Consider the following 20,218-nt stretch of genomic DNA (forward strand, 5'->3'; position numbering starts at 1 on the left):
TATGAGTAATTAGTGGTATGAGTATTAGTTATGAGTAAGTGATTATTTTAGTAAACTTACATGTTTCGCTGTGTTGTGGATCTGGGGACAAGCTAGTTTGATGGGTACCCTGGGGTCTTCGGCGTGTCTATGTGTTTGGCTGTCTGTCACACCGGACTCTTGAATGGGTTTTCATGAGACGAATTTCAGACATAACAGTGAGAATCTATTTTGAGCGAATCACAGTGGGTGAGGAAAACATTGTGTGTGACCAGACACCAGAACTGACCAGAATTGAAATTGGAAGTAGACCAGGTTATTTCTATTATTTGTTTATTCGTGAAAATAAATAAATAATAGGGGGAGGTTAATGGAGGTTAATGGTGGTTTGTTTGCGTTAATGGAGGTTAATGGTGGTTTGTTTGTGTTAATTCTAGTTGAAACTCTCGCTGAAGTAATTTTCGTTTATTTTTAATTTTTGATTCGATTTGAGAGTTAAGATGATTGATTTTTTATTAATTTTATAATTTTATTTTTATTGATGTTGGAAACAGGTAATGGGATGCTGAGAGAAGGATTGAATTTAATTTGAATTGGACTGGATTAAATGGGATTGAATTTAAAAATTGAATATTGGATAAAATTGGATCCACTTGAAAAAAAGTGGATTAGGAAATTGGAGAAAAGGTGTTCTATGAAACTATGAATTGAATGAATTGAATCTATGAATTGGAGACCTGTAGACCAGGCGCTCCCAGGAGACTTGTGGACCAGGTGTTCGTGGAGCACTTCACCTGCAAGAACGCCTTGGAACCAAGGTGGAAGGGACCAGTCCAGGTGTTGCTGACTACACCAACGGCAGTCTTTTGCGAGGGCAAGACTTCGTGGATCCACGCCACGCACTGTAAGTTGGCCATACAAGCACCAGACACTACATCACAGCAACCACAGTAAGGATGGGCCTAATCATAGGTACAATACTATTGATAGCGACAGCAGCTAGGGGAAACTCCGATTCCAATAGATGCGAAAACGAAACCCGACACCTCACCGTAACATGGGGACAAAGAGTATCACTACCATGTTTCGAACAGAAAGCCCTGCACACAAATTGGGTGAACATAAATTGGCTAGCACTGTCGGCAGGGCCTGGACGCGTTGGCATGGTACTACAAAAGCAACGAGAGTTCCGGGAAGACGGGCAAGCTAGCATTAAGACCTTGGCCCAACCAGGATACCAATGGGGAACCCCTGATTTTAAGCTACAAACACGCACGCGCCTAGAGAAAGGCATGACTATGCAGGTCCGGTGCAGCGTCTGGACCCCTGGCGCGGCCGGTGGCGAAAGGAACTACATACCATGCATCAAATACATACTCACGCCACAACCCCAGAATAAGGCCCCAAAGAAGGGTGAAAACACATATTGGAAAGTGGCCAGGGAAGTGGCAACAATTCAAAATAGGACACACTGCTGGTCGTGCATGCGCTTTCCCCAAGCAGGCACCACAGGAATACACATGATAGTGCTACCTCTGTCCCTCAATGACCTCTGCTCACAACCTATCGATTCCCCATGTTTAGTCACCACGCTGGAAAGAGAAGGGGTTGACAACGGCAGGAGTTGCAATCGACAATTTAATTATCGCCCGTCAATGATTGCCCATGTGGCCGAGAGGCCTGACCCCGTCTGGGTCAAACCACAGAAAGGGAGGGTCTGCCTCCAGGGTTCCGGCCACTTGCGTATGGGAGAATCAGAATGCGCCTACACTCTCCCCGGGAAGCTGGGACAAGGGAGCTCGGGGATTACATTACGAATAGTACTGCAAGATAAACACAACCACAACATAACGGCTATAACATTCTCTAGGGGGGTTAGTAGGATTAATGGGGTGGTAAAGGGACTCCAGTGCTTATCCACCCACCTGGTCCCACCCCATGGGACAATGTTTATATGCGGCGACAAGGCTTACCCCTATTTACCAAATAATTGGGGGGGCACATGTTATCTGGGTTCAGTCCTTCCTGACGTTGAGATACTGGATGAGCTAGACCCAAAGTCCTTGGACAGGCGTTATAAGAGGTCAGTCATGAACGAAGATGGAACCACTAAACTACACGGGAGTCTATGGGAAAAGGTGTTTGGTTTCTTCTTCCCAGGAGCGGGCACAGTCATGGATAGTTTCCGGATAGATAAATTGGCTTTGGCCCTAGAAAAGGTGGCAAACGACACCGCTACGGCTCATGACATACTATTGGATCGATCGGATCGCGCGCGAAAATTCTTATACATTTAGCTGGCTCACTGACTGGTTCCGGGGATGGACGGGCACCATAGTGAAGTGGTTATTGACCGCACTGGCTGTGATAATCGGGGTAGTAATTTGGGGGGCACTAATGAAATCTCTAGTCCTCCTCTGTATGAGAAAGTATTTTACAGGATGGAAAGTGAAGAAGCCGCCGACAACGACTATGGCTCTGACCACAGAGGCCGTCGACCTGAACGGGTCCTTCAACAAGGCAGTTGCGACCGGCGCTCCAGAAAATTGCATTGAATTTTGTAATGACTGTGATACTTGTGCGGATCCCATGTGGGAACTGGCTGCTGCCTGTAACGGTGTATGTGATGACTGTGATACTTGTGCTATAAACCCCTTGCGTGTACTGGCTAACGCTGCTTATGTATTACAAGCTGACAGCTGCACGCCCCCTTTAAACCCAACTATGGATCTGATTGCGACACTGGGTCTGGCGGTCGAGGGACCCGACGTGGATATCCTAGACCCGCAAGCCGACCAGGCGCCCAAGGGAGACTTTGACATAAAGGAAGTCCCTCTCTTTTCTCCAAATGTTTTAAGTTCAAATGCTTCAAGTGAATCGGATTTTTACGCTCTGTACCCTGACCAGGAAATTGAGACACAAGATACTGACAATATTATGTATTCCCCAGAACAGCAGCACGTGAGGGACCTCATGGGCATGATCGTTGATTAACTTCGAAGATCTGCAAGGACTGGGTCTGCAAAGGGTGGGGGGAGCAAGTTCCGCAGGGGAGGTGGTGGCCCTCTGGCGGAGCAGAACCTCATCTGGACCAGACCTCTTCGTTGTGGATCCGAAACGTTAATGGACTTTCATGTTCTGAGCCCTCAGGCTCCGAGCACGCACCACACGACACGTTCGCCAAATGCACGGGCGAGGCGCTTTGGGCGCACGATATGCCCTTGGGAGATACCCGCATTACACAATTATTTTTCAATAAAGCCCGATGTGGCACGTTGTCTCTTAAGATACTTTGTCTCGACGAGACAAGAGGAAGGAATGTCAAGTAGTAGATTTGTTATTGCCTAAAGTTCAGTTATAGACGTTGGTTGCTAATGTGTTATGATTTAAATCTGGTTTAAAAATGCTATTTTCATGAAGTTAATAAAGGGTTTTTGCTTCGTTTTAGTTTTGGATGAGGAGAGGCTCGCTGAGGTCATGCTGAACAAATTGTATACGTGTGCTTTTTCAAGGCTAGATAACATAAACCTGTTGTTTTTACCATATGTATTTTGTATTAATCACAGCGACGCCTAACTCTGTATAAACATGCTTTGAATTACTCATGTGAACCCATATATTTGCTCTGGGCTTATCTGGCCAAGCATGCACTCTTTGTGAGTTACATTTCTGTTTTCTCGGAGCCCAGAGAAACATTTGGTCCGAATGATAAGGAAGGGCTGACTCCCCCGAATGACAGAGCGGGTGACGGTGGGGGCTTGGCCCACCGGGGAGGAACCTCTCCCAGTGTTGTTTGTTCCCTCGGAGATTTCCTGATAAAACGTGTCCCTATATAAATGGACTGGGAATCAATGTGTTTTCAGGAAGGCTTGACTTGGCATGAGACTGGCTCTTGCTATAGATGTCTTGGCTTCTTCCGGATCTGTATAAGTTGGTTTTTAATAAAGCTGCGCCATTCCAGGCTATTGTGGACTTCTTTTGCAAACGAAGAGCTGATTCTTCACATATAGACTACAGTAGATCTACGATCAGGAGTGATCTTCGACGTCACAATAAGCATAGAATAAGCACACTTCACTTCAAGGATGTCGGATTCCTCCAAATTTCTTTCATTTACCTTGTTGAACAGCATTAGCGACTGTTTAAAAAGGTAATAATACGCGTTTGTGCTTTATAATATTTATTTTACTTCTGGTGGAGGTGCTCCCACGAAAACAGCACGATAAGCTATTTATACATGTTAACAGGCATTTGTTCAAAGAGGAAACACCCCTTGGGAAGGAAGGATATTATTAGTATTAATATTGTTTTGTAATAACATTAATATTATGCTATTTATCATAAGCATCGTTATTACTTTTGATATGAGAAGCAGCTTTGGAAAAACGCCATGATTAGCTATCTTAACATGTATATACACCTCAACAAGCAATCCCCTTGCCGTGGAAAAGTGCTTTGCGATAGGTGGAAAGGTAAATCGCTGCCTCAATCGTGTGACCTTTAGTCCCCCTGTCAAGTTTGTTTGAAATTGGATAAGTAACGACCGACTCTGCAGATGCATATTTATCTGGCAAAAGCCCTTCATCACTTCCAATATCGATTCTCTAAGCTACTGGTAATTCCCCTGACTGCTCTTGTGTAAATGTTGAAGATTTAATAATCCTGCCATCTCGGGCTCAGATTTTTCTCACCCGCTCCTCCGACCGTTGAACATTTAGCTTTCATGTTGCAGATATCTATTCCTCATAACATTATCTCAACCTGCTTAGATCAGGCTCTGATTGGCTAAATTTTGTTACCATGGAAACCATCTCAGTAATTGGCATGTGTATGCGATATTTCAAAAATTGTTGAACATTTCGCGTTCATATTGTAGATATATATTCATCAGTGAAGGTTGCCCATTTTCCTGATGCTGAATGCCCTCTTGTTAGCTTATCCCAATCTACAGCACAACCTCTCTTCTTATACCTTCAAAGTTTGCCTCCCTGAAATCTAATAGCCTTACTCACTATCCTGCTCTAACTCTTAAAAGAATCCTTGCACACACAATGTTATGGTCAGTTTGTCCCTAAATGCTCTTCTACTTCCAACTTCTTCAATATATTCAGTTAATTGCTTAAATAGAGGTCAAACACTGAACTTGGTTGTTATCTCCATTTGCGGGTTTCAGAAGGTGGGAGAAAGTTCTCCCAGAATTCAAAATCTCCACCTCCTTTTTCAGTTAAGGATCATTATTCATGAACTAGATTGTGAAACTTTGTTCGGCCTTCGCTGCCAGCTTTGTTAGTTTCAACTGGTTCATGAATCTTTCTCTTTTACCGTTAGTCCCCCATGCTTCATGCATAGAATACACTTTGCAGTGGAAGAAGATTCCCTTCTCTTCTAAGCTCCAGCTCATTTAATCTCCGATTAATCTGGAACCTAGTCGTTGTTGGTTGTAGTACAGGTGACACCTTTTTAGCTTCTAGCTTTGGTGTTGAGCTCTGTCCTATCATGAGGCTGGGATATACTTCTTCATTGGAGAAGGTGCAGCCATTATCCTTTTCAGCATACTTTCCGGCTGCTCAGTGTGGCCGCACAGACAAAGGCCTCAGTCTACGAGGGGTCTGTGTCCCTTTAGTCATTTTCTGTGACTGATTGTCATTGCTTGGCATATTTTTGTTACAGCCAGCCATTTTACTTCCACCAAGAGGCCGTAGGGCCTCGACTGCTTGATAGGGGTCACCGATGACACTCAGGGGAGTCGTGGCAAGAAGGTATATACCAGAGTTGTACATCTACCTGCTCGCTTTCACTTCACTGGTCAATCCCTCGGATGGAAGTTACGCCAGGTGTCTCATCTGCTACCATTAGCTGGTAGACGCTGGTAGACTTCTCTGGAAGGATTTCCAGAGAGAGAGAAAGAGAGAGAAAGAAAGAGAAAGAGAAAGAGAAAGAGAAAGAGAAAGAGAAAGAGAAAGAGAAAGAGAAAGAGAAAGAGAAAGAGAAAGAGAAAGAGAAAGAGAGAGAGAGAGAGAGAGAGAAAGAGAGAGAGAGAGAGAGAGAGAGAGAGAGATCATGTTGGAGGATATATGCAAATCTAATATCTATACCTTTGTTGTTGTAAAAACAACATTGGTGAGACATGTCTGTGTGTCCCGCATGCCACAGGAAGTTTTGGTCCCGGTGATGCTGAAGTTTGAGGACTGAAAATATAAAAGGAAAGATAGATGCAAAAGCCGTTTTTTCCATGTTTTCATCAATTTTGTACAACGATTACACTATAAATGTAAATCCAAATTACACGGAAAAGGCAAAACGTATCAACAGTGAAGCAACAGGTAAGTTGAGATCCAAGTGGATGTGTAAGTCAGCAATAGATCATTACCAAGACCATGTAGAATGTGCAGGCTCCATGGAGGTAGTATGGCTTGTGGTCAAACGTCGTCATGTGTACGTGTCCCTCGAGCGAGCAGACGCTCTGCACTTCCAGGACGGTGCAGTTAAATTGCCCATTTTGACAAATGCTGGTGGGAGGTGAAATTGAAGGCAGGCCTATAAAGGGTGTTTGGTGGTCTTCAGAAATAACGTACGTGATTGTTATAGAATAATTCAAAATCAATGGATCCCGGTGTGTACCCCGGTTTAGAATAGGTACACCGTATCCCTGCGCATCGTAAGAGGCGACCAAGGGTTGGCGCCAGGAAGGGCATCCGGCCATAAAAACATTGCCTCAAACAGGGAACCATGATTGTCATGGGACCCGCAAGGCTAACCCCCGCTCTCGCGGGGAAAATGGCCTTAAAACGATCATTCATTCATTCAATTCAAAATCAATGGAACCTCAAATATTGTTTGCAGATACAAAGCACAGAGGATAAAATGAACATAGGACAATCAAATGCGGGCACACAGGACGGCCGGCTTAACGGCGCTTTTTCTCTCCATTGGATGATGAAGACCTTATGGTTTCTTTCCCAAAGAGTCGCCTTTTGAACTTCACTGTCTTTGTTCGAGACTTTCATCATTTCTGATACTATGACGTTTCATTTATTTGATCCAATTTTTAAATCAATATGCAAACTACTATGAAATGTCAGTTATTCGTTATCCTCCATTTAAATAATCTTCCTCTGCTTCATAATTGGATTGCATACTCCATGCATAACTGAGCCTGGTGTTAGCTCAGCGGTTAGGGTGCGGCATGGGATCCTAGGATCCTGGGTTCGAATCCCGGTCGATCACTGAATTAACGCCAGGGGGGTTGACTCAGCCTGTCATCTTTCCGAGGTCGGAAAATTGAGTACCAGTTCACTGGTAATTCCATGTGTGCCGCAACAGGCGACTAAACAGGGTTGGCGGCAGGAAGGGCATCCGGCCGTAAAATATTGCTTCAAAAAGGGGACCACGGTGCCCGAAAAAGGCCAATCCCCGCTTTGCGGGGAAAAAGGACCTCTAAAGGTGGTTCCTACTCCATGCATAACTACAACTTCACCTGAAAGAGGGCATACCTCCACAAAGAGCACATACCTCTGTGAAGAGCACATACCTCCACAAGGAGCGCATACCTTCGCGAAGAGCGCATACCTCCGCCAGGCTAAACAGTTTACGTTTTGTATCCCACTGATAGGCCAGATCTGGATTCAGACCTGAACCAAAATTGAATCGGATTGTTCTTTTCACCTTCCCAACTCAACCATAAAGTTTTGTCTGAATCCGTCAATAACCTTTTGAGATATCATGCTATAAATCGTTTTTGACAATATCTGTCAATGATGAAGTTTATTTTTAATCACTTAATTTTTTTTTTTAAATTATCGGATTTGGATCTTCACCAAAATCTAATCATTCCAATTCGTGTTCTACAGTGTTCAATTGAAATTACATTGTTCGTTGATCATAGACTGACGTCTGTAGACAATCAAAGTGAACCAATTACTTAACCCCATCGCTTCACCCGCACGCAATGGTGGATTATAGTGGGCAAAAATGACTGACCCCAGATCTTGACCCGCCCAAACAAATTGAGTGAATAAAATGGTATTTTTTGTCTCCCTTTGCTATTCCATCCCCGATGTCGTCAACATGCTGTCCATCTGATGATTACAAACTCGAGCAGAGAACGGTCATTTAGCGTCCCAAAGCGTGTCAAAACCTATCTGCGTTCAACCATGGGACAGCAACAAATGTTAAACCTCTCACGTTTCAGATGGCACTCATGTTGAGACAGGCCAGAAAGTATTTTTTGCCCCCGGACATGGCAATGTTTTATCCAGCACTGCCCGCATGGGGTGATATATGGGGCTTATGGGTCTTCACATTATTTTGGGTCTTCGGGGTCATTTGAGTCCTCTGGGTTTTTGGGGTCTTCTGGTTCTTCGGGGATCTTCGTGGTCTTAAGGTCTTAAGGTTGTAAAGGGGCTAAATGGTCTTTGTGGTTTTAAAGGGTCTTGGGGTTATAAAGGGTCCAATGTAATTAATAGACATACCCACGTTCTGTAAGGACAAACAAACAGACAGACAAACAAACGGACCCAAATGCAATATCCTCTCCTGTGGCGAGGGTAATTAAACTTCAGATGAGAGTAAGAGCACAAGAGAGGAAAGAGAAGTAAGTGAGGAGAGAGAACATCAGATGCTGCTAACGAGTTATGAAGTGAAAAATGATTGTCAAAGGGAACCTGACCTTCGACCTTTTGGATTCAAAATCAAATCAGTCCATAACTGTGCCATAACGTGTTGGGTCAAATCCCTTCAGTAATCCATAGATTGTCGTGGTAACAAAACCAATAACGGGCACACTGACGGACACCCAAAAAACAAGCGTTACGCCTAGGTACCCCGTCGGTGAAGTGATACGAGTTGACAAAGTGGAAGACGCAAGGCGGCCATCTTGGATTTGGACGTGGCGACCCAATTTTCAATAGCGTTCTCCCTTATGCGTAGATAGATACACCCACACACAAGATTAGAAGTTAGTAGTTCGTTTATATTTCAAGATATTTCGCTCACAAGGTTCAGACATATATATAGTGGCGGCCATCTTGGATTTTGACATGGCGACCCAATTTGCAATAGCGTTCTTCCTTATGCCTAGATACACCCACACACCAGATTAGAAGTTTGTACTTCGCTTATTTATCAAGATATTCCGCTCAAGGTTCAGACATACATGGCGGCGGCCATCTTGGATTTTGACGTGGCGACCCAATTTGCAATAGCGTTCTTCCTTATCCCTAGATACACCCACATACCAGATTAGAAGTTGGTACTTCGCTTATTTTTCAAGATATTCCGATCAAGGTTCAGACATACATGGCGGCGGCCATCTTGGATTTTGACGTGGCGACCCAATTTTCAATAGCGTTCTTCCTTATGCCGAGATACACCCACACCAGATTAGAAGTTAGTACTTCGCTTATTTTTCAAGATATTTCGCTCACAAGGTTCAGACATACATGGTGGCAGCCATCTTGGCGTTTGACGTGACGACCCAATTTTCAATAGCGTTCTTCCTTATGCCTAGTTGCACACACACACCAAATTAGAATTCGGTCCTTCGCTTACGCACGCACGCACGGATGGACGGACGCACGCACGGACGCACACACAGACGGAGGGGAAAACCATAGTCCCCCTTACGCTCCGCGGTGCGACGGGGGACAAAAATATGCCTCCGGCTGCGAAGACAGAAACACTTACCAGTGCTGAACACCATCATTCCGTTGCTCTCCGGCAGCATATATTTGGTTGTTGTGGGAGCATGAGCACTGTGGCATGGGTACGCATTGACCATCATGCCTCAGCAATGTATCTGCAACAAGACGTCATTCCATTGATGTCCTCATCGCTTTTGTTGCATATTATGTTCTAGCAAAAGTACCTGGCGTTGCTGGGCAACACAGAGTAGTTTCGTGATGGGAATATTAAGAGAGGGGGAGAGAGAAGAGGGGAGGCGAGGAGGAGGAAGGAGGAGGGGAAGGGGGGAAGAAGGGGAGTGGAGGTGAATGGGAAGGGAGAAAGGGGGTGAGCAAGGGGGGAAGGGAGAGGGAGGGGAGGGGAGGGAAGGAGGAGGAGGAGGGAAGGGGAGAGGAGAAGGGAAGGGGGAGGGAGAGGAGAAGGGAAGGGGGAGGGCAAGGGGGAGGGAGGAGGAGGAGAAGGGAAGCGGGAGGCAAGGGGGAGGGGAGGGAAGAGAAGGGGAGGGAAGAGAAGGGGAGAGTGGAGGGGAAGTGAAGGAGCGTGAAGGGGGGAGGCGAGGGAGGGGAGGAGAATGGGAAGGGGGGAAGGGGAGGGGGTGAAAAATGGGGGAAGGGAGGGGATGGAAGAGGGAGAAGGAGGATGGCGATGAAGGATGAAGAAGAGAAGAGAAGAGAAGGGAAGGCGATGGGGAGGGAGGAGGATGGGAAGGGGAGGGAGAGGTAAGGAGGAGAGGGTAGGGGTGGGGGGAGAGGGGTAGGGGGATGGGGGGGAACAATAACGGGGAGGAGACAAGTGAGGGGTGGAGAGGAGTGAAGGTAGAGAGCAGTGAGGGGAGAGGGGCGAGGGGTGGAGAGGAATGAGGAGGGAGAGAGGAGTGGGAGGAGAGTGAGGGTAGAGAGGGGTGAGGATGGGAGAAAGGAGAGTGAGGAGTAGAGAGGAGTGAAGGAAATACAAGAAAAATACGATGCAGGTTAAGCCCTTCTGGCTCATAATTCTCGTGCTGCGTTTCCCATCCGAGCATTCTTTCATTATGCATTTAAAACTTGCTTTCAGACGAAACTCATGCGTGAAAATGTATTGAAGCATCCATAATCCAAGGCATTTATAGAAGCAGAGACAAACGGTGTATAGTGTATTTTGTGTGTTTTTATGCCTCCGGCGACTTATTATGTTTTCAGGTTGTCCGTCCGGCTGTCAGTCCGTGATAGGTTTTCGTTACCGCGATAACTTGAGAACGGGTGACTGAATCTTAGTCAAACTTCGTGCAGGTGTGTATAATGAGGTAAAGATGAACTGATTAGATTTTGGGGTCACGAGGTCAAAAGCCAAAGGTCAGAGGTCATGTTAAGTAAAAGTCCTGTTACCGCAATAACCTGTGAACCAGTGATGGGATTCTGACCAAATTTGGTACAAGCATTGTATAATGAAGTAAAGATTAACTGATTAGATTTTGGGGTCCTGAGGTCAAAGGCCAAAGGTCAGAGGTCATGTAAGGAAAAAATGTGATAACTTGTGAACAGCTGAAGAGATTTAAAGTAAAAGTTGGTCCAGGTATATATAATGATGTAAACATGAGCTGATTAAATTTTGGGGTCGAGGTCAAAGGTCAGAGGTCATGTCAGGTAAAAATGTGAACTTGAGAACAGCTGAATAGATTTAAATCAAACTTGGTGTAAGTATGTATAATGAATGAATGAATGATCGTTTTGAGGCCATTTTCCCCGCTAGGGCGGGGGTTAGCCTTGCGGGCCCCATGTATAATGATGTAATAATGTGGGCGGAGGCATATCGGTCGACGTCATGATGTCGAAGAGTGTCGTTCTAGTTTTGTTTAATTTTTGTTCTCGTTTTCAATGCCATACCTTCAGGACAGAAACAACCCACCATACAGGGTTCCTCACAGACCAGCTCCCCGATGGGATTGCCACATGTCCTCAGGCATGGACTCCCACATTCCTTGTACTCCATGTTTCCAGGACATGTCACACCTTTGAAATAAAAACAGAATAGAACAAAACAGGAGGGAGAATTGATTTGCGATACAGTATATGTCCCCTACCGGTCCCAATGGATCTTCTTAGTCCAAGCAAAAAGGGCATAATTCCATGAAAGATTGGTGAAACGCCCCAAAACTTAAACTTTTTCTATAACTTATCATAATAAATCCAGGTAACAAGTTTCAATTGAATATGTTAAAGGGTATGGGGAAAAAGTGCATAAAACAACAGGTGGGATGGACAGACAGCAAACCCATAGTCAGTCCCCTTCGGGGAGGCGACTAATAAGCTAGGGGACGGGGCGGAGAGGCGAGGAGATATTAAATCTCTTCGACACACACACAGAGAGAGAGAGAGAGAGAGAGAGAGAGAGAGAGAGAGAGAGACAGACAGACAGACAGAGACAGAGAGAGAGACAGAGAGACAGAGAGAGAGACAGAGAGAGAGACAGAGAGAGAGACAGAGAGAGAGACAGAGAGAGAGAGAGAGAGAGACAGAGAGAGAGAGACAGAGACAGAGACAGAGAGAGAGACAGAGACAGAGACAGAGACAGAGAGAGACAGAGAGAGACAGAGAGAGACAGAGAGAGAGAGACAGAGAGAGACAGAGAGAGACAGAGAGAGACAGAGACAGAGAGAGACAGAGAGAGACAGAGAGAGACAGAGAGAGACAGAGAGAGAGACAGAGAGAGAGAGAGAGACAGAGAGAGACAGAGAGAGACAGAGAGAGACAGAGACAGAGACAGAGAGAGAGAGAGAGAGAGAGAGAGAGAGAGAGAGAGAGAGACAAGTGGAGGAAACATTGCAACCCGCAAGTAAGATGGTTGCGTTCAGAAGGGTTATTGTGGATAATAACGGTTGTGAGATGGGAGATGACATGAGATGGTGGAAACCCATGAAACCCTCGAGGGAAGAGATGTGATCGGGTATATTTTACTGGTGTAGTGGACCTGCCGGATGAGGCGAACGCAAATTATCGCACGCACCACAAAAGTCTGGCATCCTCCAGTTTTTTGGTCGTCCATTGATTAAGGCACAGTGACGGATTGCCTCTGAGATGGTGGCACAAAAGCATTCGGAACCCATCGTCTCACAAGCGCACGCGTCCCAGGTCGTCAACGAAGCATACTGAGCCATGCCCAACGCAAGACAGTTTGCTTGCTGGTTCATGATTATCGTAGAGCTTTGGAGTTCCAACTTTGCCTGCAAAACAGAAACAAGAAAAGTTCATTTGAGCCGCTGAGAAATCAACCTGGGCTACAAATCGTGATACCAGTACTGATAAAAAAATGGGCTATAACTTCAGGTTCCCATTTAGAAATCCATTCAATTCCTATTGAACAAATTTTGGTGTAAACTGTTGTTAGCAGCAAACGTGTGCCGACCTTGAAAGATCACTCTAGTACGCTGAACTCGATTTGGCCCTAGATGAGGGACAGTCCGGTTTACCAGGCAGGGGCTTATTTGATCCTTGGCCATCAAGGCCTCAGTTTTTGAGATTAGACAATTGATGTCAAATCATTCTGTCGCTGGAAACTTCTTCGTCTTCACTAAGCCTCAACACCGGGAAGACCGGAAATTTTTATGCCTCCGCCAACAAAGTCGCCGGAGGCAATATATTTTTTGGGTTGTCCGCCCGTCCATGATAGGTTTTCGTTTCCGAGATAACTTGAGAACGGCTTAAGGGCTCCAAGTCAAACTTGGTCCAAGTAAGTATAATGATGCAAAGATTAACTGATTATATTTTGGGGTCACGAGGTCAAAGGTCAGAGGTCATGTTCGGTTAAAAAATATTGTTATCCGGTAACTTGTTCCTACTTAGAACCATTTCAGCAGTCATTTTGACTGTTGAATCAAAGGAAGCAAGAGGAATTTTAGAAAACGAAAACAGTCAAAATTACTGTTTCGGCCTTCATAGTGTTAATCCCAACAGCTAAGGTCGGTTACTAGGATCCACCTTCTCCATTCTCCTCTGTCTTCCTCATCTTCCTCTCTCAACCCCTTGTTCTCCAAATCTCTTGCCACTAATCCCTCCAACATAATAGTTTGCTTCCGCTTCATCTCCTTACCCCCTCCCCCTCCCCCCAATCAGCTCATTGCACATACTCTCTTGATTGGTTCCTAATCATTTCTTGTCATCACGTACCCAGACAAATCATGACGTCTTGTGTATCTCCGTGATACTCTGAGAATCCACCTAGGTATTATCATCCTCTCTGGCAGCTCCACTTCTCTTTCTCCTTAAAGTCTGTGTTTCTGCACTTAAATCTTACTTAAATCCTCTACAGCACAGCTCGATTCCCTCTTTACTGATGCCAATGCGCATGCCATTGAGATTGAAGGGCCGAGCAAAGATAATTACTCCCACCAGGGAGTAATGCATTCGCTCGTGTCCGTCCGTGTGTTTGTGAACAAGATATCTGGAAAGGTTCTGAACGGATTTGGATGAAAGTTGGTGGGATGATTGCCCTTGGGATAAGGAAGAATTGATTAGTTTTTGGTGAAGCTCAGGATATTATTCCGGATCCAGGAATTTTTTGGGGAATTTTTTTTTCTGTTTTCCTTTAAAAACCATTTTCTCTGCAATAATTGGACCGATTGAGAGCAAATTTTCACCATAGGAGGGACTCAGTCTGTAGAATATTTTAATGGTAATTATGACATCACAGGTCACGTGGTTCGGCCGCCATATTGTTTTGAATGAAAAATACTAAAATCCAATCTTATCCAAAACGCCTGAACAGATCGAGGCCAAACTTTGCAGGTAGAATCGCATACCCATGCCGAACAAAAAAGTCACCGAGCATGATGTCATGCATCACATGGTTTCAGAGTTATGACGTTTTTAAGCACAAACCTTTAAAACCTAGCTCCTCCCTCATTTGTGATCCAATCGAGGGGAAACTTCACAGATCTGTTCAGCATATCAGTCTACTAAAATGTCCTTTTGGAATTTGCGATAGGTCATGTGGTTTGGCAGACATCGTTAATTAAACGCAAATAATAAAAACATTTATATCTCGAACCACTTCATTGATCGACGTGAAACTTCATACTGTTTTAGAAGTCATGAAGAGTAACAAGTGTGCAAAATTTGACGATGATTGGATGAACGGTCTGGAAGCTAGAAGTTGTTATTGCGTGAAGAAGAAGAGTCTTCGACTGTGGACGATTAATTATTTATCACATGTACAGACTTGCAGGTATCGTTTGACACAATCTCCAGGGTTTTTTTTTTTTTTTGGGGTTTTTTTGTATACTGAATCGAGGCTCGTGAAAGAGCTGACATTTACTTCACAAACAAATCAACCAGACAAACAAAATATATAAAAAGAGGGAGCGGAAGACAAGAGAAGGGGAAGCACACAAACACTTGAGGGCACACAACATTTAAGAGCAGGGAGATGTGTGGGAGGGAGAGGGCTTGGGGGGAGGGGGGTGGCAGAAGTATCAAACACAAGGACACCAAGGACTTCCAGGACAGAAGTTGGTATTTCAAAAAAGTGGAATTGGGGTGAAATTAGCAGGGATAGAAAAGATCAATGTTTTGGATGGGGGAAGATAAGAGATGGTGGTGAACAGCTGTTTTAAAGACCTGGAGGGTGGAGTGGGATTGAAGAGAGTGAGGGAGTTTGTTCCAGAGGCGGGAGAAAAGAGGAATGAAGGAGTGAAGGTGAGCAGAGAGTCTTGATTTTGGCAGTTTAACCATAAGATGGTTGCAGGCAGTTCTTGTGCGACCTGTAGGAATATTTGCTGGACAGAGCCCAGAGCGAGCTGGGGGGGCAAGGCCAGAGAGGAGTCGGTAGAAGACGGAAAGACCACCAACCTGCCTGCGGTGAGTGAGTGAGAGGCCCTTGGAGTTAGCTTCATCGCGGGAGATTCCAATGATTCTGAATGCTTTGGTTTCAACAGCGTGAAGACGAGCTAGGTGTGAGGCAGGTGCACCAGCCCAGAGGGGAGAGCAGTATTCCATTGAGCTGCGGATGAAAGCCTTGTATGTGGTGAGGAGCTCAGGTGTGCCAAGGAAGGACTTCGCACAACGGAGGATGCCCAGTCGGCGACTGGCTTTGGAGGCCAGATTTGAAATGTGGTTTTCCCAGGAAAGATCATGGCAGATAGTGAGACCCAAAAGCTTGAGTGACAGAATTTCTTGGAGAGGATTATTCAGAAAGTGGATGGGAGGGTTGTCCAGTCGGTCTTTTCGGAGAGACATCGTAAGAGTGTGAGATTTGTCAGGATTGAAAGACATGTTCCACTTGTATGCCCAGTCTGTGATTTTGTCCAGGTCTGCAGAGAGTGAGGAGGCTGCAGACTGCCGATCTGAGGGATGAAGAATGGAGCGACAGAGAGTACAGTCATCAGCAAAGAGATAGAGAGGATTTTCAAGAGAGTCAGAGAGATCATTGATGAAGACCAGAAAAAGCACAGGGCCCAGAACACTGCCTTGGGGAACTCCAGCCTGAACAGGAAGAGGAGATGAGAGAAACCCATTCAGGGCCACACGTTGACTACGACTAGAGAGGAAGTCCGCCAGCCATGCGTGGAGATTTCCATGGATACCAAAAGAGGAGAGTTTGGTGAGCAGAGCGGGGTGCCAGACCGTATCGAAGGCACGTGATATGTCAAGGGAGACAGCTCTAATTTCCTGTTTGGCATTGAGGACCTCCATCCATTGTTGAGAAAGCAGAAGCAGCATGTCCAGAGTAGAGTGACCAGGTCTGAAACCAAATTGATGATCAGAGATCAAGCCATTGGAGAAGAGGAAAGATTTCATATCTGAAGCAACGATGGATTCCATGACTTTGCTTATAATTGGGAGAAGGCTGATTGGTCTGTAGATGCTGGGATCTGTTTTTGCACCTTTTTTGTGCAAAGCGGTGATGTTGGCAGATTTCCAAGCAGATCGCAGATGACCTTGAGCAAAAGAGAGGGTGAAGAGAACAGAGAGAGGGAGTGAAAGAGCGGAAGAACAGGAATTTAGGACCCATGGGCTGATGCCGTCAGGTCCAGTTGCAGAATCAGAGTCGAGGGTTGACAGAAACTTTTCCACCTTGTCAGGAGGAAAGGACACAGAGTCCAGGAGCAGCTGGGTACGACTGGGTACGGTGGGTACAGAGAGGGATGGGTTTGGGGCACAAGATTTAGAGGCAAACACAGAGTTGAGGCATTCAGCTTTTTCACGTGCGGAATCAGCCGTGTGGCCGTTTGAGGTGAGGGAGGGGATGGAGGGGGAACAAACACCAGAAACAGATTGGACCAGATGCCACCAGGATTTGGAAGAGGGAGACAGATAAGAGAGTTCTGTCCTGAGAACGGAGAGATATTGTTTCCTGGTTCTCCTGAGGGTGGACACACACTTGTTTCGGGCTTTGTGAAAGGAAATGAGATTTCCTTCCGTTGGATTTGCTTTCCAGGAGACGAAAGCAAGTTGTTTCTGGGCAATAGCCTCACCACAAGATTCCATGTACCATGGACGGGAGGAAGGGTATGACAACTGAAGACGAGATGGGATAAATCTGTGCATGAGAGAGAGCAATTTACTTTGGAAGAATTCCCAGGATGAGTTGATGTCAGAGGCGGTAGAGATGGGAGACCAGTCCAGATGATTGATGGCTGCTTGAAGACCGTGCCAGTTGGCCTGAGTGAAATGCCAGACTCGTCGACGCTGAGGAGGCTCTCTGAGAATGGTCAGAGAGATGTCCACTTTAACAAGCACATGATCAGATGAGCCGATTGGAGCAGAAGAATAGCAGCAGACATTTTCAGGGAAGTTTGTCATAACCAAGTCCAGAAGAGAAGATGCTCTGTTGACTGAGATCCGGGTCGGGAAATTGTCAGATTGTGTCAGTCCCAGTGAGTCACAGAAATCCTTTGCTGAAGAGCCATGGCTGGTGAGAGAGGAACCCACACCCAGCCAACTGGCATGGTGACAATTGAAATCACCACATATGAGGAAGAGAGAGTTGGGATGGGTAGATAGAAGTTGGTCCATATTATCAGACAGCGAGATGTAGATGGAGTCATCACTGTTTGGTGGACGGTACAACACACATATGAACAAAAGGTGGGAGCGAAGGGGAAGCCGTAGCCAAAGGTATTCCTGGGGGTGAGGTGGAGAGAGGGCAGTGCAGGGCGAGTGAGGAAGAGAGTTTTTTATAAAGATAGCAACTCCCCCTCCAGGACGAGGCTCAGGTCTATCATACCAGAGGAGGGAGTAACCTGGGAGAGATAGCAGATCTGTTAAGCAGATCACGTCTCGTTTAAATTTGAACCTCAAATAAAATTATAATTCCAGATTTGTCAATGGCTAAGGTATATTAACAAACGAATGAAACAGATTTGGCAAAATTCCAACTTTAAAAAAAAAGATCCCATATTCACCCAGGGTTGTGAGAGGCTGAAGAAGAAGAAACCTCGAATGGGCTTCCCAGACCAAATAAATAATTCTGGTTCTGGCTCTGCGATTTTCAGGTTTATTACTCCCGCCAGGGAGTAATGCATTCGATCGTGTACGTCCGTGTGTGTGTGTGTGTGTGTGTGTGTGTGTGTTCGTATGTTCGTGTGTTTGTGAACAAGATATCTGGAAAAGTTCTGAACGGATTTGGATGAAAGTTGGTGGGATGATTGCCCTTGGGATAAGGAAGAATTCATTAGTTTTTGGTGAAGCTCAGGATATTATTCCGGATTCAGGAATTTTTGGGGGAATTTTTTGGGGAAAGATTTTTTTCTGTTTTACTGCATTAAAGCTTTTATTCTTGTTCTTAAATGATGTTTTTCTCCTCTAATTCCGAGATATATCAAAATTAATTGTCTGACAGTTAGAGCCTACTTTCTTTTTCATTTATTGTTTTGGGGAGAGGGGATGTTAAACAAAACACATTATTCCAACTAAACCCACAGCGGGAGTATGCGCTCTACTGAGTGGCGTTCTAGTTTATATAAGATTTCAAAAATAATCTTATATCGCAAACGGGGAGCGATTGGTGAAACAGCACACGGATATACAATTTCTCGGAATAATATCCATGCTGTTTTGGAATCTTTCATTTCAGCTTTCATTCCTTCCTTCACTTACATTGGCATTCCTTCACTTAAGGATTTTTTTTCTGGTTTACAGGAGATACCGATATTCACTTGACAATTGATTTTGAAATGCGCTCGAGGCATTGGATGAGTGTCTAAATACTTCCTTTGAAAAGGTGGTACCACACCTCGAGAGATACTAGAAAGGTTGACAAGCAGCTCAAATAATGAATGTGCAAAATGTTGTGGAATGTAATAATTGTACCACTCCCATTATGAGTAAACCACCGTTTAGAGGCCATTTTTCCCCGCAAAGCGGGGGTTGGCCTTTTCGGGGACCGTGGTAGTTGTTGTTTTTTTGGTCCCCTTTTTGAAGCAATGTTTTACGGCCGGATGCCCTTCCTGACGCCAACCCTTTTTGCCGCCTTCAACGACAAACAGGGAATTACCAGTGAACTGGTACTCAATTAGCCGACCTCGGAAGGATGACAGGCTGAGTCAACCCCCCTGGCATTAATTCGGCGATCGACCGAGATTCGAACCCAGGATCCTAGGATCCTAAGCCGGCAATCCCATTATGAGTACAAAAGGTTTATACACATTGCGTTCTTGTGAGTGTACAATGTATGATGGAAAAAGGTACCTTAACTATCATCCTCCATTTGGATCTTGGAGACGGCGTGAAGCTGGAAGGTGTGAAAACATTTTGCTACCTCGGAGACATGCTGAATGGAGAAGGTGGATCAGACTCGGCAACGGTTGCTAGAGTGAGATGTGCATGGAAGACGTTTCGGGAACTGAGTGGCGTGCTGATGATGAGGGGAGTGTCTTTGAAGCTGAAGGGAAAGGTGTATGCTGCATGTGTGAGAAGTGTTATGATTTATGGGAGCGAGACATGGGTAATGAACGTAGAGCAGCAACTAAGGTTGGAAAGGGTGGAAATGCGAATGGTTCGACGGATGTGCGGAGTATCGTTGAGAGAGAGGAAGACAAATGATGAATTGCGAAAGATGATGGGAATAGAGCCTGTGATTGATGCTGTGAAGAGGAACAGGTTGAGATGGTTTGGTCATGTGTTGAGGAAGGATGAAAGTGACTGGTTGAGAAGAGTGATGGAAATGAATGTAGAAGGAAGTAGAGGACGGGGAAGACCGAGAAAGACTTGGCTAAAGATGGTGGAAGAAGAAATGCGGGCAAGGGGGTTAACAAGGAGAGATGCAGAAAATAGGGCAAAATGGAGAAGATTGTCATGGGGACCGCAAGGCTAACCCCCGCTCTAGTAGGGAAAATGGCCTTAAAATGCATGTTGTTGTTGTATCATCCTCCAAAAACTTTATTAAATGTCACTAAATATTACATGACTATTTGGTTAAAATGAATAAATCTTAATCTTAATTGCACTGAAAGAACATCATTACACAATTAATTTTTAATGGTATAATTGTACTTTTGTGCTCATAACCAAAACATTTAATTTACTCATCGTTACATATTTACCGATGCATCACACACCCTGGGCCTTATCTTTTCTTTTTGGAA

General features: G+C 45.1%; 1 protein-coding gene across 1 annotated transcript in view; it reads right to left on the reverse strand.

Moving 5' to 3' along the window:
• Positions 1-20,218, reverse strand: part of LOC137428644 (uncharacterized) — a 153,987-nt gene that overhangs the window by 118,333 nt on the left and 15,436 nt on the right. The window contains exons 7-11 of the mRNA XM_078777978.1: positions 12,643-12,859; positions 11,523-11,648; positions 9,664-9,775; positions 6,350-6,488; positions 6,075-6,167 (exon numbers count right to left, since the gene is read on the reverse strand). Coding sequence (XP_078634104.1) covers positions 6,075-6,167; positions 6,350-6,488; positions 9,664-9,775; positions 11,523-11,648; positions 12,643-12,859 — 687 coding nt within the window. The remainder of the gene's footprint in view (positions 1-6,074; positions 6,168-6,349; positions 6,489-9,663; positions 9,776-11,522; positions 11,649-12,642; positions 12,860-20,218) is intronic.

The sequence above is a fragment of the Myxine glutinosa genome, chromosome 5, assembly GCF_964187855.1.
Source record: "Myxine glutinosa chromosome 5, kmMyxGlut1.1, whole genome shotgun sequence".
In the NCBI taxonomy this organism is placed as follows: Eukaryota; Metazoa; Chordata; class Myxini; order Myxiniformes; family Myxinidae; genus Myxine; species Myxine glutinosa.